The sequence below is a fragment of the Dipodomys spectabilis genome, unplaced genomic scaffold (assembly GCF_019054845.1).
Source record: "Dipodomys spectabilis isolate Male_0828 unplaced genomic scaffold, ASM1905484v1 ptg000039l, whole genome shotgun sequence".
NCBI classification, from domain to species: domain Eukaryota; kingdom Metazoa; phylum Chordata; class Mammalia; order Rodentia; family Heteromyidae; genus Dipodomys; species Dipodomys spectabilis.
The window spans coordinates 14295403-14315460 of record NW_024870716.1 but is presented as its reverse complement, the minus strand read 5'-3'; the positions used below and the strand labels follow the sequence as shown (position 1 = coordinate 14315460).

General features: G+C 39.7%; 1 protein-coding gene across 7 annotated transcripts in view; it reads left to right on the top strand.

The window, feature by feature from the left end:
* Stk38l (serine/threonine kinase 38 like) overlaps positions 1–20058 on the top strand; it is a 69922-nt gene that overhangs the window by 33107 nt on the left and 16757 nt on the right. For 2 of the 7 annotated variants that reach the window (XM_042677456.1, XM_042677457.1), the window contains exons 2-7: positions 841–894; positions 4619–4763; positions 7419–7470; positions 15787–15909; positions 16088–16171; positions 19097–19220. In XM_042677456.1, the coding sequence (XP_042533390.1) occupies positions 4630–4763; positions 7419–7470; positions 15787–15909; positions 16088–16171; positions 19097–19220 (517 nt within the window). In that variant the 5' untranslated portion in view covers positions 841–894; positions 4619–4629. Of the gene's footprint in view, positions 1–840; positions 895–916; positions 935–4618; positions 4764–7418; positions 7476–15786; positions 15910–16075; positions 16172–19096; positions 19221–20058 lie in introns of those variants that run through there. The other 5 variants (XM_042677460.1, XM_042677459.1, XM_042677461.1 and 2 more) reach the window with 5 other exon arrangements.

Here is a 20058-nt window from a genome sequence, read left to right as displayed (position 1 = left end):
GATCTGAGGATTCTGATTTGAAACAGAAAAGTTTGTGAGGCTCTTATCTCCAGTTAACTAAGAAGAGGTGTAGCTCACTTGGTAGAGCACCAACCTTGAGCCAAACAAAGCTGAACTGGAAAGTCCGTGTGACTCTTGCTTCTAATTAACTACCAGAAAACTGGAAGTGGCACTGTGGCCCAAAGTGGTGGAGCACTAGCCTTGAGCAAAAAGAGCTCAGGAACAGTGCCCAGGCCCAGAGTTCAAGCCCCATGACTGACAAAAAAAACAAACAAGCAAGCCAAACAAGATTGAGAGGCCCTGAATCTAAGCCAAGTACTAGAGAGAGACAGAGAAACAGGAAAATGATAGATGGGAAAGAGAGAGGGAGAGAGGGAAAGGATGGATGGAGGGAAGGAAGAAAAAAAAGAAAAAAAGGAAATTAAATGAAATGTGAGTGTTCAAAGATGACTGAGCTTTTTATAGTCAGCCACTGGGTGATTCATCTGTCCAGTCTGCTTCCAAAGCTAGCTCCGCCTTTTCCTTTCCTAGGATGTCACACCACCTCTCACCACTTGTCTCCTTTCCTTGCCTAGTGCATTCATTGGCTGTTCTTTGCTCACATTAAACCTTCATCTTTCAGCACAAAATCTGCATTTTTGGCTGGACTAATATTTTGAATAAGACATTATCTTCCTTAAAGCAGGCCAAGGTTTTTTTGTTTGTGTTTTGCTTCATTTTGTGGAACTGGCGATTGAACCTAGGGCTTTGAGCTTGCTAGAAAAGTATCTCTTGACCCATGGCCTCAGTCCCTTTGTTCATATTTTGGTTTTGAGATAGGGTCTCTACTTTTTCTCCCAGGCTGGCCTTGAACTTGGGATCCTGCCTTCACTTTTTGAGTATCTGGAATTACAGGTATGAACTAGCTCTTAAATAAGTCTTGAAAATGATTGAGGTGAGATTTCCACTGCCTTTCTTCAGTTCTATTTCTTCTTTTTTTTTTTTTTCTGTCTTTTATTTCTGGTGCTAGTATTAAGAGCTTGAATGTAAGGCTTGGTATGTTGATCCTTAGTTTTGCTTTTGTTTTTGTTTTTTGGGTTTTCTTTTGGTCCTCGAGCTTGAACTCAGGGCTGAGGCACTGTCCCTGAACTTTTTTGCCCATAGGACCACTTCTAGTTTTCTGGAGGTAAATAGGAGATAAGAGTCTCATAGACTTTCCTGCCTGGACTAGCTTCAAACCTCAATCCTCAGGTTCTCAGCCTGTTGAGTAGGTAGGATTACAGGCATGAGCCACCAGTGACCAGCTCAAGGCTGGCTCTTTGTCACTTGAATCACAGCTCCACTTTTGCCTTATTTCTGATTAATTGGAGATAAGAATCTCATAGACTTTTCCTGCCTAAGCTGGCTTTGAACCACAGTCCTCACATCTCAGCCTCCTGAGTAATTAGGATTACATTTGTGATTTACAGATATCTGGCCAGTTACCTTACTTTTGGAGTTTGATATGAACCTTTTGATCATCAATAGTAAAGCCACCTGAGAAAGGGACCAGTTTGAGCTCGTGTAGTTGCATGCAAGTCTCTGTTCCAGTTTGAATTGATTTTGTACAGGATGAGAAAGAGACTAGTTTCAATCTTATACATGAGAATATCTCATTTTCCTATGCTGATGAGGCTGACATTTCTCCAAACTTGTATTTTTGGCACATTTTGTCAGTGATCTGATGGCCTAACCTATGTGAGTTTAATCTGCATTTCTGTTTCTGTGCCAGTACTGTGCTGTTTTTGTTACTATGGCTCTTTTGTATACTTTGAAGACTAATATTGTTTCTTCTCTATCTTTTCCTCAAGATTGCATAAATTGTTTATAGTCTTTGTTGCAGCTACATAAATTTTATATTTTTTTCTATTTCTATGAAGAATGACATTGGAATTTTTTTTTTTGCATTGAAACTATAGACTTTTTGGCAATGTAGCCACTTTCATGATATTAATTATTTTATCCAAGGACTATGGGAGATTTTTTTCATTTTCTAATATCGTCCTCAATATTTTTCTTCAGTGTTTTATAGTTCTTATTGCAGAGGTTTTCACCTTCTTAGTTAAGTTTATCCTTTTATGCTTTTTGTTTTTTGAAGCTGATTATTTTCTGAAAATTTTTTCACACCTGATTTGTTTATTAGTAATTAATAAGTGGCAAAGCTACTTATGTGTGTGCATGTGCGAGCATGTGCGCTGATCCTGGAGCTTGAACTCTGGGCCTGGTTGCTGCCCCAAGCTTTTTTGCTCAAGGCTAATGCTCTCCAACTTGAACCATAGCTCCATGTCTGACCTTTTGACTTGCCTGTTCGGACTGACTTCAAATCTCAATTCTCAGATCTCAGCTTCTTGAGTAGCTAGGATTATTTATAGGCATGAGCTACAAGTGCCCAACTATTGTAAATTTAGTGTACAGAGGGGTTACAATTATATAAGTAAGGTAATGAGTACATTTAAAAATATTAAAAAAATGTATTATAAAGATAGAGTACAGAGAGGTTACAGTTACATGAGTAAGGTAATAAATATATTTCCTATTAAGCATTGTTACCCCCCTCCTTTGTTTTTCCCCTACTATCCCTTCATTCTCTATCTCCCTATCTCCTCCCTTCCTCCACACTAAGTTGTAAAGTTCCTTGTAAACAGAGTATTGTATGTCTCATTGTTACCATGGGTCAACCTGTATCTTTGTTTCAGCATTTTGTTATTCCCTTCCCCCCAGCTAAGATTTTTGAATGTTATTTTGTATCTTTTTTTTTCTAATTTTAAACATTTGGTTTAAGTGTTTTTTTTTAAATATGTAAACCTTTGCTGTCATTTTGATTTTGTTTGAGATGAATTTCTGAAAGTAGAATTATGACAAAAGATAAAGGTATCTTTTACAGTTTCTGTTATTTTTATTTACTTTTTTATTTTATTTTTTTGGGGTCCAGTTGTGGGGCCTGAACTCTGGGCCTGGGCGCTGTCCCTCAGCTCTTCAGCTCAAGGCTAGCACTCTACCACTTGAGCCATGGCGCCACTTCTGGCTTTTTTCTTATGTGGTGCTGAGGAATCAAACCCAGGGCCTCAGGCATGCAAGGCAAGCGCTCTACCACTGAGCCACCTTCCTAGCCCCTACAGTTTCTGTTAAAGTTGCCATTTTCCCACCAGAAAGGGTTAGCACATCACAGATGATACAAGAGAAAGGAATCTGAGGATAATTTAGGCTCTGACAAGACAGTCTCCCTAAATTGTGGCTACTTTGATATAGGGAACCTGTTTCATTGCTTTAATGTTTCTTTGTCTTCAATTTGTTGTTGTTGTTGGTCATGGGGCTTGAACTCTGGGCCTGGATGCTGTCCCTCAGCACTTCTGCTCAAGGCAAGTGCTCTACCACTTGAGCCACAGCACCACTTCTGGTTTTCTGGTTATGTGGTCAGTGTTGTCTAGACAAGTCTTAAGGTCAGTGCCAGCAGACCAGAGGCTTCAGTCTACTTTCTATGAAGCAGCCCACTTTGCTTCCTATCTTATCTAATTGAATTATCTTCAAAACAGTACTTTGGCTGGCTCAGTGGTAAATGTTAACACTTGAATACCTTTAAATTAATCAAACATTTACTATTCCACCAGGTACTGGTGACCTAGACCTATAATCCTAGCTCCTCAAGGTTTAAGGTTTGTGGTTCAAAGCCTGTGTGGCCCAGAAAGTCCATGAGAATTTATCTCTTAACCAGCAAAAAACTGGAAATGGAGGTATGATTCAAGTTAGTGGAATACCAGCCTTGAATGAAAAATCTAAGGAACAGCACCTAGACTCTGAGTTCAAGCCCAGTAATGGTACTCACAAACTATACATTATATAGTTTATAGTTACAGAACTTCTTATTACTTGACTGGGTTCACATATTTGTGTTTCCTACCTGATTCTTTTTTTTTATGGAAACATTTTATAATTTATATATGAAAATCTCGTACAAAATCATGTAAAATGACAGGAATGAAGTCTGGGCTTGGGCGCTGTCCCTGCGCTCTTCAGCTCAAGGCAGCTCTCTACCACTTGAGGCACAGTGCCACTTCCGGTTATTGGAGATAAGTGTCTCATGGACTTTCCTGCCGGGGCTGGCTTTGAACTGTGATCCTCAGATCTCAGCCTCTTGAGTAGCTAGGATTATAGGCGTGAGCCACCAGCACCTGGCTTCCACTAGTATTTTTCTGTCTTTTGGTGCTGGTCCTTCACTAGGGCACTGGTCCTTCATGTTTTTGTTCAAGGCTAGCATTCTGCCACTTGAGCTGCAGCTCTACTTTCAGATATTTTGGTGGTTGATTGGAGAGAAGAGTCACAGAAGTTCATGGCTGGGTTGACTTTGAATTGTGATCCTCAGATCTCAGCCTCCTGAATAGCTAGGATTATAGGTATGAACCACTGTGCCCTGCTCAAAATTAATCTTTTTTTTTTTTTTTTTTGCTTTGTGAATAATGCTTTTTTCTTTGATTATTAGATTTTTATTTAAATCTAATGTAGAATTTTTGCAAGTAGAGTTAAGCATTTCCAGAGCTTGTTACATGGAATAGGAAAGTTTTTCCCTTCTATTAAATAATTTGTTTTTAATGTGTCCTTTCAGTGTCTATTACTATGGCAATGATGGCAGGGACTACAGCCTCCTTTCCTATGAGCAACCATACCCGGGAAAGAGTGACTGTGGCCAAGCTTACACTGGAAAATTTTTATAGCAACCTGATTGTTCAGCATGAAGAGAGAGAAACCAGGTATATAAAATTCTGGTCACATTTTTGTGAAATAAACTATGCTGGGCATATTAGTGAACCTCTGTAAGGCTATAGGAGGAGAATTGTGAGTTTGGGGACTACATGATGAAACTAAGAAAGAGGGGGTGAAGAAGGGAGAGAAGAAGGGAGGAAAATGGAAAGTAAGAAAAAAGGAAATAAACAAGGAAGCAAACTTGCTGTGATTGGACAGTAAGCATATGTTTCACAAACAATCTGGATATTATAGATAATTATCTGCTGACTTAATTTTTCTGCCCTGATACTGTATCTAGTTAGATTTTTACAAAATAATTTTCTGGGAATCCAATGCTCTGCATGTCAGCTCAAAAATAGTGGTATATCTTTTGCATTTTCTTTTAGAATGCTGCTTTATCACAACTGTCTTTAATTTCTAGTATTTTCTTACACTTATAGTGTTGTATATGTATCGGTGGGGATGGAATAATGTTAATTTTTTTTAAATTCGGGGCCTAGATGCTGTCCTTGAGCTTTTTCATTCAACGCTAGCCCTCTACCACTTGAGTCACAGTTCCACCTTCAGCTTTTTGATGTTTAATTGGAGATAAGATTCTCACAGGTTTTTATGCCCAGGCTGGCTTTGAACTGCAACCCTCAGATCTCCTAAGACACAGATGTGAACCACCATGCCCAGCTCTCTTTTGTTACTTGATCTACTTACTTAACCAAGTTGGAGTACCATTTAAAAAGTTGAAAGCGGGGTTGGGAAGGTTGCTCAATAGTGGAGTGCTTGCCTTGCATGCAAGAGGCCCTGGGTTCGATTCCTCAACACCACCTAAACAGAAAAAGCTGGAAGTGGGCACTGGCTCAAGTGGTAGAGTGCTAGCCTTGAGCTGAGGGGCAGCACTCAGGCCCAGACTTCAAGCTCCACGACCAGCAAAAAAAAAAAAAGGTAGAAAGCTAGGTAGTCACTTAGCCTATATTATGCCTATAATTCTAGCTAGTAGAGAGGCTGAGATTGTGAGGATTGTAGTTTGGGGCTACCCTGAGCAGAAACATTCACAAGCCTTCTCCTCAATTGAATACTAGATATGATTGTGCAATGGAAGCCTAACATAGGCACATCATACCCAAGGGTGCACCTGAGCAGGAAGCAAGAACTCAGCTAAAAAATAACCAATAGAAAACAAGTCTGCACATATGTCTCAGCAGTGAGCCTGTACTTAATAAGCATGAGGCTTAGAGTTCTAATCCCAATACTGAAAAAGAATTTTTTTGGGGGGTGGGGTCTGGTTGTGGGGCCTGAACTCTGGGCCTGGGCACTGTCCCTCAGCTCTTCAGCTCAAGGCTAGCACTCTACTACTTGAGCCGCAGCGCCACTTCCAGCTTTTTTCTTTTTTCTTATGTGGTGCTGAGGAATGGAACCCAGGGCCTCATGTATGCAAAGCAAGCACTCTACCACTGAGCCACCTTCCCAGCCCCTGAAAAAGAATATTTTAAGTTAAAAAATAATACCTGAAATTGGCTGTATCTTGAAAAGCAAATGTGATAGAGTTATATGCATAAAGTTTTCAAAGAATTCTAATGAAATTAAATATACTTGTTGCACTGAACATCTATCCTTGAGTAGGAAAATTAAGCTTCAAGTAAATGATTTACATTTTACCAATAAGTGTTAGAATTAAGATTCAGATACAAGAAAGGATAGACATCTTAAAATGTATGCTTTCAACATTATTACCTTCCTCTACTAGTATAAGCATGAAGAAATAATATTTTAGGTAGCTAGAATATTAGATAATAATTCTCTATTAGAATATTAGTCATCTTTATTAACAGTTCGTTACAGGAAAGGAAAGGAAGCTTTAGCAATAATGATTTGAGCTAAAGATGTAGGTCAGTAGTAGAGTACCTGCCTAGCATATGTAAGGACCTAAATTTGTCCCCCAGCACTGGAAAAAAATAAACTAAAAAGCCTCATAGTGGCTCAAACCTGTAATCCTAGCTACTTGGAAGGCTGAGATCTGAGGATCCCAGTTCAAAGCTAGTCTGAGAAAAGAAGTCTAAGACATTCTTATCTTTAATTAGGCAGCAAAAAGTCAGAAGTGGAACTGTGGCTCAAGTGGTGACTAGCATTGTGAAAAGGCTCAGGGACAGTGCCTAGGCTCTGAATTTAAGCCCAGTACTAACAACAACTTTGGCCAGTATGAAAAACAAAATATACATATATATAATATGTATATATATGTATATATTTGGTAGTTATGGTGGTGGTGGTCATGGTCATGGTTATGGTGCTCATGGGGCTTGAACTCAAGGCCTGAGTACTATCCCTGAGCTCTTTCACTGAAGGCTAACATTCTACCATTTTGAGACATAGTTCCAGTTCCAGTTTTTAAGTGATTAATTGGATATATGAGTCTCATAGGGACTTTTTCTGCCCAGGCTGTTTTCAAACCAAATCTCGATCCTAGGATCCAGCCTCCTGAGTAGCTAGGATTACAGGCATGAGGCCAACACGTATATCTTGAGAGTTCTTTGTAAACACCTGAATCTTGATTCAATGTGGAAGTTTCTTTTTAGCCTAGCATTCAGAGTGGTTAACTTAAATAAATATATTTCTTAAATAGAAATAAGAATACATGTAAAATTTTAACTGTCTTGTCTTTTGAAAAGGCAGAAGAAATTAGAAGTGGCCATGGAAGAAGAAGGATTAGCAGATGAAGAGGTAAAGTGATCTATAGTAACTGTACAAAAATTAATCCCAGTGATTTTATCAATGTCAACTGGTTTTATAACGTAATACTTCTATAACTTTTAAACTCTTTTATAACAAATGATTTCACCATTTGACTATGGGCTTGTTTGTTGCAATTCTAGCCACCTTTATAAGGAGGCAGTATTTTTTTTTAAATTTCAACAATATTTGGTGAACATTATTTACGGTATTCTAGATGAATAGAACAAAAATTTTAGGCCCCTGAGAGTCTATAGTTCAACTCTTCTCAAAATTTTTTATAAGGCCAAGTGCTGGTGGCTCACACCTGTAATCATAGCTACTCATGAGGCTGAGATCTGAGGATTACAAAAGTGGAGATTTATATTAAGTGGTAGAGCACTAGCTTTGAGTGAAAAAGCCAAGTAAGAACATGAAGCCCTAATTTAAGTCCTAGGATTGGCACAGACAAACAAAATCATTTCTAAATATTTTTTAAAACCTTCTTTCTTATGGGTGGGGACAGTGGGAAAGAGTGAGACAAGGGGTGACATTGTCCAAAAAGAGATATGCTCTTTATCTGATGTGTGTAACTATAATCCCTCTGTATATCCTTTATAATAACAATTTTGTCGGTCGTGGGGCTTGAACTCTGGGCCTGGGTGCTGTCCCTGCGCTCTTCAGCTTAAGGCAAGCGCTCTACCGCTTGAGCCACATGCCACTTCCAGTTTTCTAGTGGTTTCTTAGAGATAAGAATCTCATGGACTTTTCTGCCTGCGCTGACTTTGAACTGTGATCCTCAGATCTCAGTCTCCTTAGTAGCTATGATTATAGGCATGCGCCACCGGTGCCCGCTAAAAATTCTTTTAAAAAACACAAAAAAATTCTTTCTGCAGTCCAGCCCTACTATCCTAATTTCAGCTACTGTACATTTCACCTACAGAATGACTGACCTGAAAGTCTATTTTCTGGCCATTTTTTTTCTTCACATTATAATCCGAATGATCATAGTTTCCAGAGTTGCGCATTTTCCTTCTTTGCCTTCTGAAGGTAAGGGAAAACTCCTGCACACCCATGTGTAGAACTCTTTACCCTTTATTTTCTCTCTTTCTAACTTCATTTCTGGCCACCCTCTGCCTTCCACAATGGCCAATATGGAATTGCCAGAGCTTTTAGATCTTACTTTGCATATCCTTTCCGCTGGGAAATGTTTTCTGATTGCTCAGTTATTTGTCCTACCCTCTATCCTAATTGTGCTTCTCTCCCATGGCAGCCTTAAAATGCAGCTTCCCATAGAGGGAGACATTAATGACCTCCTATTTTTGATGCTACATCACAAAACAAATCAACATATGGATTTTATTATTTTTAAGTACTAAATATCTACATCTTCACAGAGACTAAATTATTTTGTAATTTAAAACTTCTTAAAATAAGGACCCTTGGTGACTATTGTGGGTAGGGTCTAAGATTAGTTTTATACAGAGTTTTGCCTTTCCATCTAATGAGTCCAGTTACCTGTGTTATACAAGTTTTAACTCTGGATCTTTGTTGCATACACACTTGATAAGTTCATTTAAGCTTAAGTTTGTTTCAGTGATTTCTCTTAAAAGAAGAAAAAGTGTGAGTAGCATTATCTTTTTGAAGTATTATAGCATTATATTGTCAAAGTACTAGTCATCAGAAGTTGTACTTTTAAAATAAGTATGAGATACTGGCCAGTAATCTTGTATTATTTGATATCTACATGGAGCAGTGGGAGATCTTTTACATTTGAATGTAAGTTCATTTAGATTTTAATTCCATCTCTGTGATATTAGGCAAATTAATAATAACCCAGTGAAAGAGGAAATTATTTTACAGCTGATTGTGAGCATTTTAAGAAATAAGTTAAAATGTCTAATCTTAGTGGACATTCCATTCATTCATATCCATCTTCCTTCTTTCCTTCCTCTCTCCCTTCCCCTCTCCTTTCCTTCCTTCCTTCTTTCCTTCCTTCCTTCCTTCTTCCTTCCTTCCTTCTCTCTCTCCCTCCCTCCCTTCTTTCATTCTCTCTCTCCCCTCCCCCTTCCCTCTATCCTTCCTTCCTTATACTGATTTTAGGCTCAAGCTAAATAAAATAAATGTGCTTCACATTTTATAAATAAAATGTGCATCATATTTTAATCTCTAAAGCTAAAAAGGGAAATTTTGTAATGTCTCATTCAGTAAATCATATGATTGTGTGTGCAGGTATGTAAATATGTATATATGTTATAGTTCTGGAGGGATAGTTCAGGATACAGACCTTGCCTATTATGTTTAAGGTGCTAGGTTTCATCCCTAGCATGGCCAAAAATTAAGAAAAAATGCAATAATAAATATTTATACACTATAAGATATGGCAGTCTTTAGTAAAACCAGATGCTGAAGAGCTGGTGGCTCACACTGTAATGCTAATTACTATGGTGGCTGAGATATGAGGATTGACTTGTTTTCTTGTTTTTTTGTTGTTGTGGTTTTTGGTCATCATGTGGCTTGAACTCTGGGCCTGAGTGCTGTCCCTCTGCTCTTCAGCTTAAGACTAGCAGCACTCTACCACTTGAGCCACAGTGCCACTTCCAGTTTTCTGGTGGTTTATTGGAGATAAGAGTCTCACAGACTCCCGGGCGCTGGTGGCTCACGCCTTTAATCCTAGCTACTCAGGAGGCTGAGATCTGAGGATTGCGGTTCAAAGCCAGCCCGGGCAGGAGAGACCTTGAGACTCCTATCTCCAATAAACCACCAGAAAACCGGAAGTGGCGCTGTAGCTCAAGTGGTAGAGCGCTCGCCTTGAGCTGAAGAGCTGAGGGACAGCGCCCAGGCCCAGAGTTCAAGCCCCACGACCGACCAAAAAAAAAAAAAGAGTCTCACAGACGTTCCTGCCTGGGCTGGCTTTGAATGGAGATCCTCAGATCTCAGCCTCCTGAGTAGCTAGAATTACAGGCGTGAGAAACCACTACCTAGCGAAGATTGTGACTTGAAGCCAGCTTGAGCAGACAGATCTGTGAGGCGCACGCGCGCGTGCGTGTGCGTGTGTGTGTGTTGGGGCTTGAACTCAGTGCCTGAATGTTGTCCCTGAACTCTTTTGCTCAAAGTTAGCACTCTACTGCATAAACCACAGCACCCAGCTTAGAGAGTCTTATCTCCAGTTAATCAGCAAAAAGCCAGAAGTGAGCCTGGTGCTAGTGGCTCATGCCTGTTATACCAGCTGCTTAGGAGGCTGAGATCTGAGGATTGTAGTCCAAAGCCAAACTGGGGCAAGAAGGTTTGTGAGACAATTAGCTACTCCAATTAACTTCTAAAAGAGCCAGAAGTGGACCTGTGGCTCAAGTGGTAGAGCATTAGCCTTGAACAGACCCTGAATTCTAGCCCTAGGAACATCACCCCCCCCCCCCCCCCCCCCCCCCCCCGCAAAAAAATAAGCCAGAAATGAAGGTATAGTTCAAGTGGTAGAGTAACCACCTTGAGACCTTGAGTGAAAAAGCCTAGGGATAGCATGAGGCCCTGAGTTCAAGCCTCAGTATTGGCACAAAAAAGACAAACAAATATCCCTGCAGATTACCCATCATCGGAAAAATAATGTTTCATGAAAGAAGTATTAGTTGATTTTGATGGGCAAAGATCTTCCATCTTCTGCAGAGTATTACAATTTGAATCTTAAAGGATGGGAAAATTTTGTATTATAGACAAGTAAAAGACAAAATTATATGTATATATAAATATATGTGAACATGTCAACATAAGTTGATAGCGCTAGTGGAAAGCTACTCTTAGAATAATTAACTAAGAAAGGTAGACTATTTGCTAGATGACTGGGAATCACAACCTAGTTGATGAATAGCCTCCTGACTAGCTAGGGTTATAGGTGTGAGCCACCAGCACCTGGCTCATTGGTGTTCTTTAATTTGAATTTGCTTCAGACACCTGAGCTGCAAAGAAGTATACTACAAAAAACAAAAATCTTGAGATCGAATTTGTTTTTGAAGTTATATAATATTACAGGTAACTAATTCCCATTATGGTATTACATGATCCATACAATGATGATTCTTCCTTTTTGGTATAAGTTGTATTCAAAACTATGTAAGCATTATTAATGGCCACATTATATAAGTTGTCAGATATTCCAATGAACATCATCTCATCATTAATTTGGTTGATTCCTGTCTAGATTTTTAGTACATGTTATGAAACTGTACAACTGGCTAGACTTTTTTTTTTTTTGTCTTTCGTAGGGCTTGAACTCCAGGCCTGGGTGCTGTCCCTTTGAGGAATCGAACCCAGGGCCTCATGTATGCAAGGCAAGCACTCTACTGCTGAGCCACCTTCCCAGCCCTATGGCTAGACTTTTTAAATTAAACAAGTTTCTGCACCTATACTAACTAAACTCTGTTTTTTGGTGCTGGTATTGGGGCTTGAACTCAGGATGTTCTGATCTTGGCTTTTTCACTCAAGGCTAGCATGGTGTCACTTGAGCCACACCTTTACTCCTTGCCTTTTATGGTTAATTGGAAGTAAGTCTCATGGACTTTCCTGCCTAGAATGGCTTTGAATTGTGATTCCTAGATCTCACCTTTCCAAGTAACTAAAGATTACACATGTGAGCCCCTAGGCCAGGCCTGTACTCTTTGTTATGTCAACAAAGCAAAAGCTTTTTTGCTACCTTCTTGGAGAACATGTACTATACTGCCACCACGTGGCCTTTTCAAGAAGTCATAGTTTTAAATTTGAAAACAAAGTCCTTTAAGGCTGTGAATTCTTACAAACAAAAAAGAGTACACCATTAATTTCTTCTTTTTGTAAAAAGAAGTAAAATCTTCCTTACTGTTGATGTAGAATGTTAGTTTTTATCATTATATAGTTGTAACTTTTTTTTTTTTTTTTTTTGGGTCAGTCATGGGGCTTGAACTCTGGGCTTGGGCGCTGTCCTTGTGCTCTTCAGCTCAAGGCAAGCGCTCTATTGCTTGAGCCACAGCACCACTTCCAGTTTTCTAGCGGTTTATTGGAGGTAAGAGTCTCACGAACTTTCCTGCCCGGGCTGGCTTTGAACCACGATCCTCAGATCTCAGCCTCCTGAGTAGCTAGAATGACAGGCGTGAGCCACCAGTGCCCGGCTTATGGTTGTAACTTCCATTGTATGCAACTATTTTATAGATTTAAAGCCCAGAACATACCTATTAAGTCTGTATATCTCTTAGGAAAATAATGCTTGTTTCATTTTTATGTTAATTCTCATTGCCTGATTTTTGTGTGTGTGGTGTGTGTGTGTGTGTGTGTGTGCGCGCGCGCGCGCACGTGTGGTGTATGTGCGCGCGCGCACGGATTTGTGTCTGTACTGAACTCAAGGCTTCACTTAGCTATTTTGCTCAAGGTGTTTTGACACCTCTCCTTCCCACTTTATGCTAGTTATTTAGTGACAAGAGCTGCACAGACTTTACTGCTCAGGCTAGTTTTGAACCAATATCCTCAGATCTTAGCTTCTTGAGTACCTAAGATTACAGGTGTGAGCTATCAGCACCCAGTTACCACCTGGTGCCTTACCAAAAAAATGTTCTGTTTCATTTTGTTGTCCAAATTTTCCACAGTACCTCTATGTTTTGTAGTCAGCAGCTATCAAAAGGCTATTGGTCAAAGCTTTTTAATTGCATACATAACTTTTATTTTCACACCACTATAATTTCCACCACTAATGTATAAGTTCACCTAGGTGTTTGAATCCAAGATGTAATATCTTTATTTCATCTTCTTTAATATTCCTAGAGGTATCAGAAATTCTATTCTTATGTTTAAGTATTTAGATAGTTCACCTAACTCTGTTTAGAAGATACTGGCAGGCACAGGGATGGTGCAGTTGTTTCTGTTAATTTCAGCTGATATTTTTTTTTGCCAATCTTAGGGCTTGAACCCTGAGCCTGAGCGTCTTTTGCTCAAGTCTAGCACTCTACCACTTGAGCCACAGCTCCACTTCCAGCTTTTTCTGTGTATATGGTACTGAGGAGTCGAACCTAGGGCTTCATGGCATGCTATACAAACACTCTACCGCTGAGCCACATTCCCAGCCCAATTTCAGCTGAATTTAAGAGCAGTATTTCTGAACCATTACGGACATTGTGACTTCTTCTGAATTGAGCCAGTTGAAAATGAGCAGGTGTTTAAATTTTTTCACAATGTTTGTTGTTGTTTTTTGTTTCTCATTCTGTGTTACCTCTATTAAAAACTATCAAAACCCCAGAATTTTTTTTTATTGTGAAAATACTGTACAGAGGTGTTACAATTACATGGGCAAGATAATGAGTACATTTCTTATCAAGCATTGTTGCCTCTTCCTTTGTTTGCTCTTCCCATTCTTCTCCCCCCCCCACCCCCTCCCAGAATTATTTTTGGTGAGGAAGAAAAAGTGACATTTAGAACAACAGAATAAATACCTATTCTAATTGTAACCCTCAGGTATTAATGTCATTTTTTTTTTTTTTTTGTCCAGGGGTTTGAACTCAGCATCTGGGCACTGTCCCTGAGCTCTTTTACTCAAGGCTACTTCTCTACAATTTGAGGCACAGTTCCATTTCAGCTTTTTTTGGTAGTTAATTGGAGATAAGAATCTCACAGATTTTTCTGCCTGGCTGGCCTCAAACTGCAATCCTCAGCTCCCATCCTGAGTAGTTAGGATTACAGGAATGAGCCACCAATATCTGACAATGTTATTTAATTTTTATAATCTTTGTAGAAGCAAATATGAAAGTGATGAATATTTTATTGATTTTTTTTGTGCCATTATTGGTTCTTGAACTTAGGGCCTAGACAGTGTTTGAGCTTTTTTGCTTGTGGGTAGTGGTCTACCATTTAAGCCACAGTTCAACTTTTGGCTTTATGGTAATTAATTAGAAATAAGAGTTCACAACCTGGGTTAGCTTCAAACTGCAGCCCTCAGATCTCAGCCTCCTGAATAGCTAGAATTTAAGGTGTGAGCCACCAGCATCCAGCTTATGTATGTTTCTTACAATTCTGTATTTTCAGGAAATTTGTTGTCAATTCATAAGTTTGTTTAAATTTGTCTAAAAGTAAATTCAACTAGAACATTATGATTTGGGAATCATAAATCTTAGTAGTTGTAAGAGAACCATCTTGGGAATAAGAATTAAAGCAAAGTAGATTTTCTGACAGAATTTTCTGACTATCAGAATTCTTATTGTTTTATAATTAAATTGGCATATAGAAGAAAGAATTATATGTGAACTCGTTAATTCTTTTTTTTTTTTTTTCTGTTTGGTCGGTTGGGGGGCTTGAACTCTGGGGCCTGGGCACTGTCCCTGAGCCCTTCAGCTCAAGGCTAGTGCCCTACTGCTTGAGCCACAGCGCCACTTCCAGTTTTCTAGTGGTTTATTAGAGATAAGAGTCTCGGGGCTGGGAAGGTGGCTCAGTGGTATAGTGCTTGCCTTGCATGCATGAGGCCCTGGGTTCGATTCCTCAGCACCACATAAGCAGAAAAAAAAAGCCAGAAGTGGCGCTGTGGCTCAAGTGGTACAGCGCTAGCCTTGAGCTGAAGAGCTGAGGGACAGCGCCCAGGCCCAGAGTTCAGGCCCACGACCGGACCCCCCCCCCCCCCCCCACACACACACAAAAAAAAAAAAAAGAAAAAAAAGAGTCTCACAGACTTTCCTGCCCAGGCTGGCTTTAAACTGTGATCCTCAGATCTCAGCCTCCTGAGTAGCTAGGATTACAGGTGTGAACCACCGGCACCCAGCTTATCATTAATTCTTTTATGAATTAAGTTAGTAAGTTACATAGGTGAAAAATGATTGTAATGAGATTAATCTTAGTTAATCTCAAGATTAGTTCATCTCAATTAAGATTGAGATTAATTAAGGTGAAATACTAAAAATGATTCTTGGCCACATACTCTGTAAGGTCCACATTCGTAAATCTCAGGAGGCTGAGGTTCTGAGGAGCCTGATTCAAAGCCAGCTTGAGCAGAAAAAGCTGAGAAAAATCTTACGTTCAATTAACCAGCAAAAATCTGGAAATGGAGCTTTGGCTCAAATGGTAGAGCACCAAGCTTGAGTTAGAATGCTCAAAGACAGTATCCAGGCCCTGAAATCAAGCCCAAAGACTGACAAAAAAATAAATACATAGATAACATTAATTAGCAAACACAGATAAATGCACACAAATGTTTTAAGATTGTTTTATTCTTTCTGTGTTTAATGAATATTTTATGATAACTAGATTATAGTACAAGTGTATACGATTTAAAATATTTTACCTCAGTTTTATTTTAAAATCTGTTTTTAAATTGTCTCTTTTCTTTAGAAAAAATTACGTCGATCACAACATGCTCGTAAGGAGACAGAGTTCTTAAGGCTCAAGAGGACCAGGCTGGGCTTGGATGATTTTGAGTCTCTGAAAGTTATAGGAAGAGGAGCTTTTGGAGAGGTAAGCTGTTTTTCTTCAAGTTATCATTGTTGAAGGTATGTATCCTAAATGGTTTAAAATGTAATTCTGGGAATGCTACCAAAGGCAAGTTGTTACTTTCTTTAACGGTATCTGCTTTTCACTCTTGAACAAATAGGTGTGACTGTTTTACTTCTATAATATATAGTTTATTTTCTAGGTGAGGCTGGTCCAGAAGAAAGATACAGGCCATATCTATGCAATGAAGATATTAAGAAAAGCTGATATGCTTGAAAAAGAACAGGTATGAGTTCTTTCATATCTACAGTGCAAAGGAACACCACCACAATTAAGTGGGGGTTTTTTTGTTTGTTTTTTGTTGGTTGTGGGCTTGAACTCTGGGCCTGGGCACTATCTCTCAGCTCTTCAGCTCAAGGCTAGTGCTCTACCACTTGAGCCACAGCACCACTTTCGGTTTTCTGGTGGTTTTTTTTTTTTTGGAGATAAGAGTCTCATGGACTTCCCTGCCTGGGCTGGCTTTCAGCCGTGATCCTCAGATCTCAACCTCCTGAGTAGCTAGGATTACAGGTGTGAGCCACGGGCACCCAGTTTCAATTAAGTGTTTTAGAGTAAGTGCTTATATTGGAATTTTTTAGAAGAAATCAGTTTTTATGTAATCTGTTAAATTTTTTTGCTGTGGTTTTATTGAGAAAAGGTCAAATTATGTTGCTCAGGCTGGCCTGGAACTCAAGATTCTTTTCTCTCCCCCTCTCAATGCTAGGATTATAGACACAAACCTACACACCCAATTGTAATCTACTAATTAATTTGTGACAGCTTTCTAATGTAGTGTTTTTCAGTTCTTATTTAAAATGCCTTTTAATTTTATAATCTGTGCATTAGTCTGCTTGGGGCATTATGACAAAATACCACAAGCTGGGTGGCATAAATAGTAGAAATGTACTTTCTCATAGTGTGGAGACTGGAACTCCAAGGCCAAGGTTGTGGTAGGATTTGGTTCATAATGAGATCTCTCTTCCTGGCTTGAAGATGGCTACCTTCTCTGAAATCCTCACCTGATCTTTCCAGCAAAAAGAGAGCAAGCACACTCAGAAATTCTGGTGTCTCTTCTTAAAGACCCTATTCTCATCCTTATTACCTCATTTAGCCATAATTATTTTCTTAGAGGCCCCATCTCCAAATGAAGTCACCCCAGGATGGAGAGACTCAGTCTATAACATAATGCTTTCTGAAAAAATTTCTTTTTTGAATATACTGAAAATTAGGACCAGGTTTCATTCAGCAGCTTTCAATCCTATCCCATATCAAAGAAGCACAACTTGTTTCCTGAAGATTTGCTAATTGCAAAATCTTTTCACCGGGTGCCAGTGGCTCACACCTGTAATCCTAGCTATGAGGAGGCTGAGATCTGAGGATCATGGTTCAAAACTAGCCCTGGCAAGCTGGAGACTCTTATCTCCAATAAACCATCAGAAAATCGAAAGTGGCACTGTGGCTCAAGTGGTAGAGCACTAGTTTTGAGCTGAAGAGCTGAGGGACAGAACCCAGGCCCAGAGTTCAAGCCCCACAACCAACTACCCCCCCCATCCCCCCCCCCCCCCCACAAAAAAAAATCTTTTATGGGTATGTGAGTGTATGTGCTCACACACGTGTTTGTGTGTGCATGTGTGTGTGCATGCATGTACTCTTGCCGATACTAGATCTTGAACTCAGGGGCTTGCCCCTCACACACCTTTTTCAGCTTCAGGCTGGCACTTGAGCCACACCTTCACTTCTGGCTTTTTGCTGATTAATTGTACATCATAAGCATCTCCTAGATTTTCCTGCCCAGGCTTGTTTTGAACTGGTATCCTCCTGAGTATGTAGGATTACAGATGTGAACCACTGGCACCCAGCTTATCAGTCAGATTTTCATCTTTTTTAGGGGGGTCCAGTCGTGGGGCCTGAACTCTGGGCCTGATCACTGTCCCTCAGCTCTTCAGCTCAAGGCTAGCACTCTACCACTTGAGCCACAGTGCCACTTCTGGCTTTTTTCTTTTTGCTTATGTAGTGCGGAGGAATCAAACCCAGGGCCTCATGCATGCAAGGCAAGCGGTCTACAACTGAACCACCTTCCCAGCCCAGATTTTCATTTAATTACCAAAAAGCCAGAAGTGGAGCTTCTGTGATTGATAGAGTACCAGCCATGAGTGAAACAGCTACGGGACAGTGCCCAGTTCCTGAGTTCAGGCCCCAGTATAGGCACAGCAAAATAAAATGAAATACAAAATTTAAATTAGATTAAAAAATGTTTATATTTTGAAGGAAGAGCTAGCAGAATTTGCTTTGATGGGCTGTTGAAGAGGTAGAGAATGAGGAAGAATCTTGAGGGGAAGGAAGAAAAATCAAGGAGAAAGAATTGGGGAAGATAAATTGCCTAGGCAGAGCATAGCTATCTCAACATTTACTGCACTAGGAATAATGCAGTCCTTTAGATGATGTCTTAAGTAGATCATATTTTATTACCCTGGAACAGTTTGCAAATGTGTTCTTACATGCTTTTGGTCTGAGTTCATAATGGTGAAAATTTCAAAAGTGAGCCGGGCACTGTTGGCTTCAAGGCCTGTAATCTGAGGATTACAGAGATCAGATATCTGAGGATCATTGTTTAAAGCCAGCCCAGGCAGGAAAGTCTGTGAGACTCTTATCTCCAATTAACCACCAGAAAAAGCCAGAAGCAGTCCTGTGGCTCAAGTGGTAGTGGGCTAGCCTTGAGCAAAAGAGCTCAGGGACAGTGCCCAGGCCCAGAGTTCAAGCCTCAGGACTGTCCCTCTTTCCCCTCTCCCCGGCAAAAAAAGAGAATATTTCAAAAGCATAAAATCAAATCTTGTTAGTCCTTGAAGAAAGAATATATAATTCAAAAACATCTGACTCCTGGCCCTTGTGGCTCACACCTATAATCCTAGCTATACAGGAGGCTGAGATCTGAGCATCCCAATTCAAAGCCATCCTAGGCTGATAAATCTAACAGACTCTTAGCTCCAATTAACCAGCAAAAAACCAGAAGTGGAAGTATGGAATTTCCTGATATTCTCTATTTCATGAGACCATGAGCACATGTGTTTCCATTTTTTTCCTAAAATTCCAGATGTCCTATATTACTAGATGGCTAAAAGACAAGCTTAAAAAATGTGTAATGTGTTAGTTTTTTCAATACATTTTCATCTAGGTGGCTCATATCCGAGCAGAAAGAGATATTTTGGTGGAAGCAGATGGTGCCTGGGTGGTGAAGATGTTTTACAGTTTTCAGGACAAGAGGAACCTTTATCTAATCATGGAATTTCTCCCTGGAGGTAAATTACAGTGGCTGACTGGCAGAGCACATCTTTATATACAGTAATGGCATTGATTCTTGTATACATTCCTTCCTCTGAAGGTTTACACAACAGCCATGGTTTCTCAGAATTTACTTCCATAATAATGCTCATTTTTACTCCGAGTCTTTTATTTTGAATGATGAGTTAGGTCAGCACATTTTAAATATACTAGTCTGGGTCCATTCTAAGCAAGGTACTATTGTAAATATAGCGTTAAGAAAAACAAGCCAATAAACCAAAAGAGAAAACCCCACTGGGCAAATAATAAATAACGTACAGAAGAGATACATTGGTTAGTTGAAAGAAGAAATGTGTAAGCTTCTCCAGCATTCAGGAAAATGCAAATTGAAGATGAATAAATCCCATTCCACACTCATCAGATTATCAAAAACTTTATAAACTCTTTATTTTTGCCAGTCCTAGGGCTTGAACTCAGGGCCTGGGCATTGTCCCTGAGCTTCTTTTCCTCAAGCACTCTACCACTTGAGCCACAGAGCCACTTCCACCTCTGTTTATGTGGTACTGAGGAATTGAACCTAGACATGCTAGGCAAGCACTTTACCACTAAGCCACATTCCCAGCACTATGTACTCCTATGATGCTGAGTATATGTGAGACTGTGGGGGTCACTAGCCTCTTGTAAACTGATTTCTCCTTTTTTTTTTTTTTTTTTTTTGCTGGTTTTGAGGCTTGAACTCTGGGCTTGGACACTGTCCCAGAGCTTCTTTTGCTCAAGAATAATGCTCTACCATGTGTCACAGCACCACTTCTGGCATTTTCTGAGTAGTTTATTGGAGATAAGAGTCTCACGGAC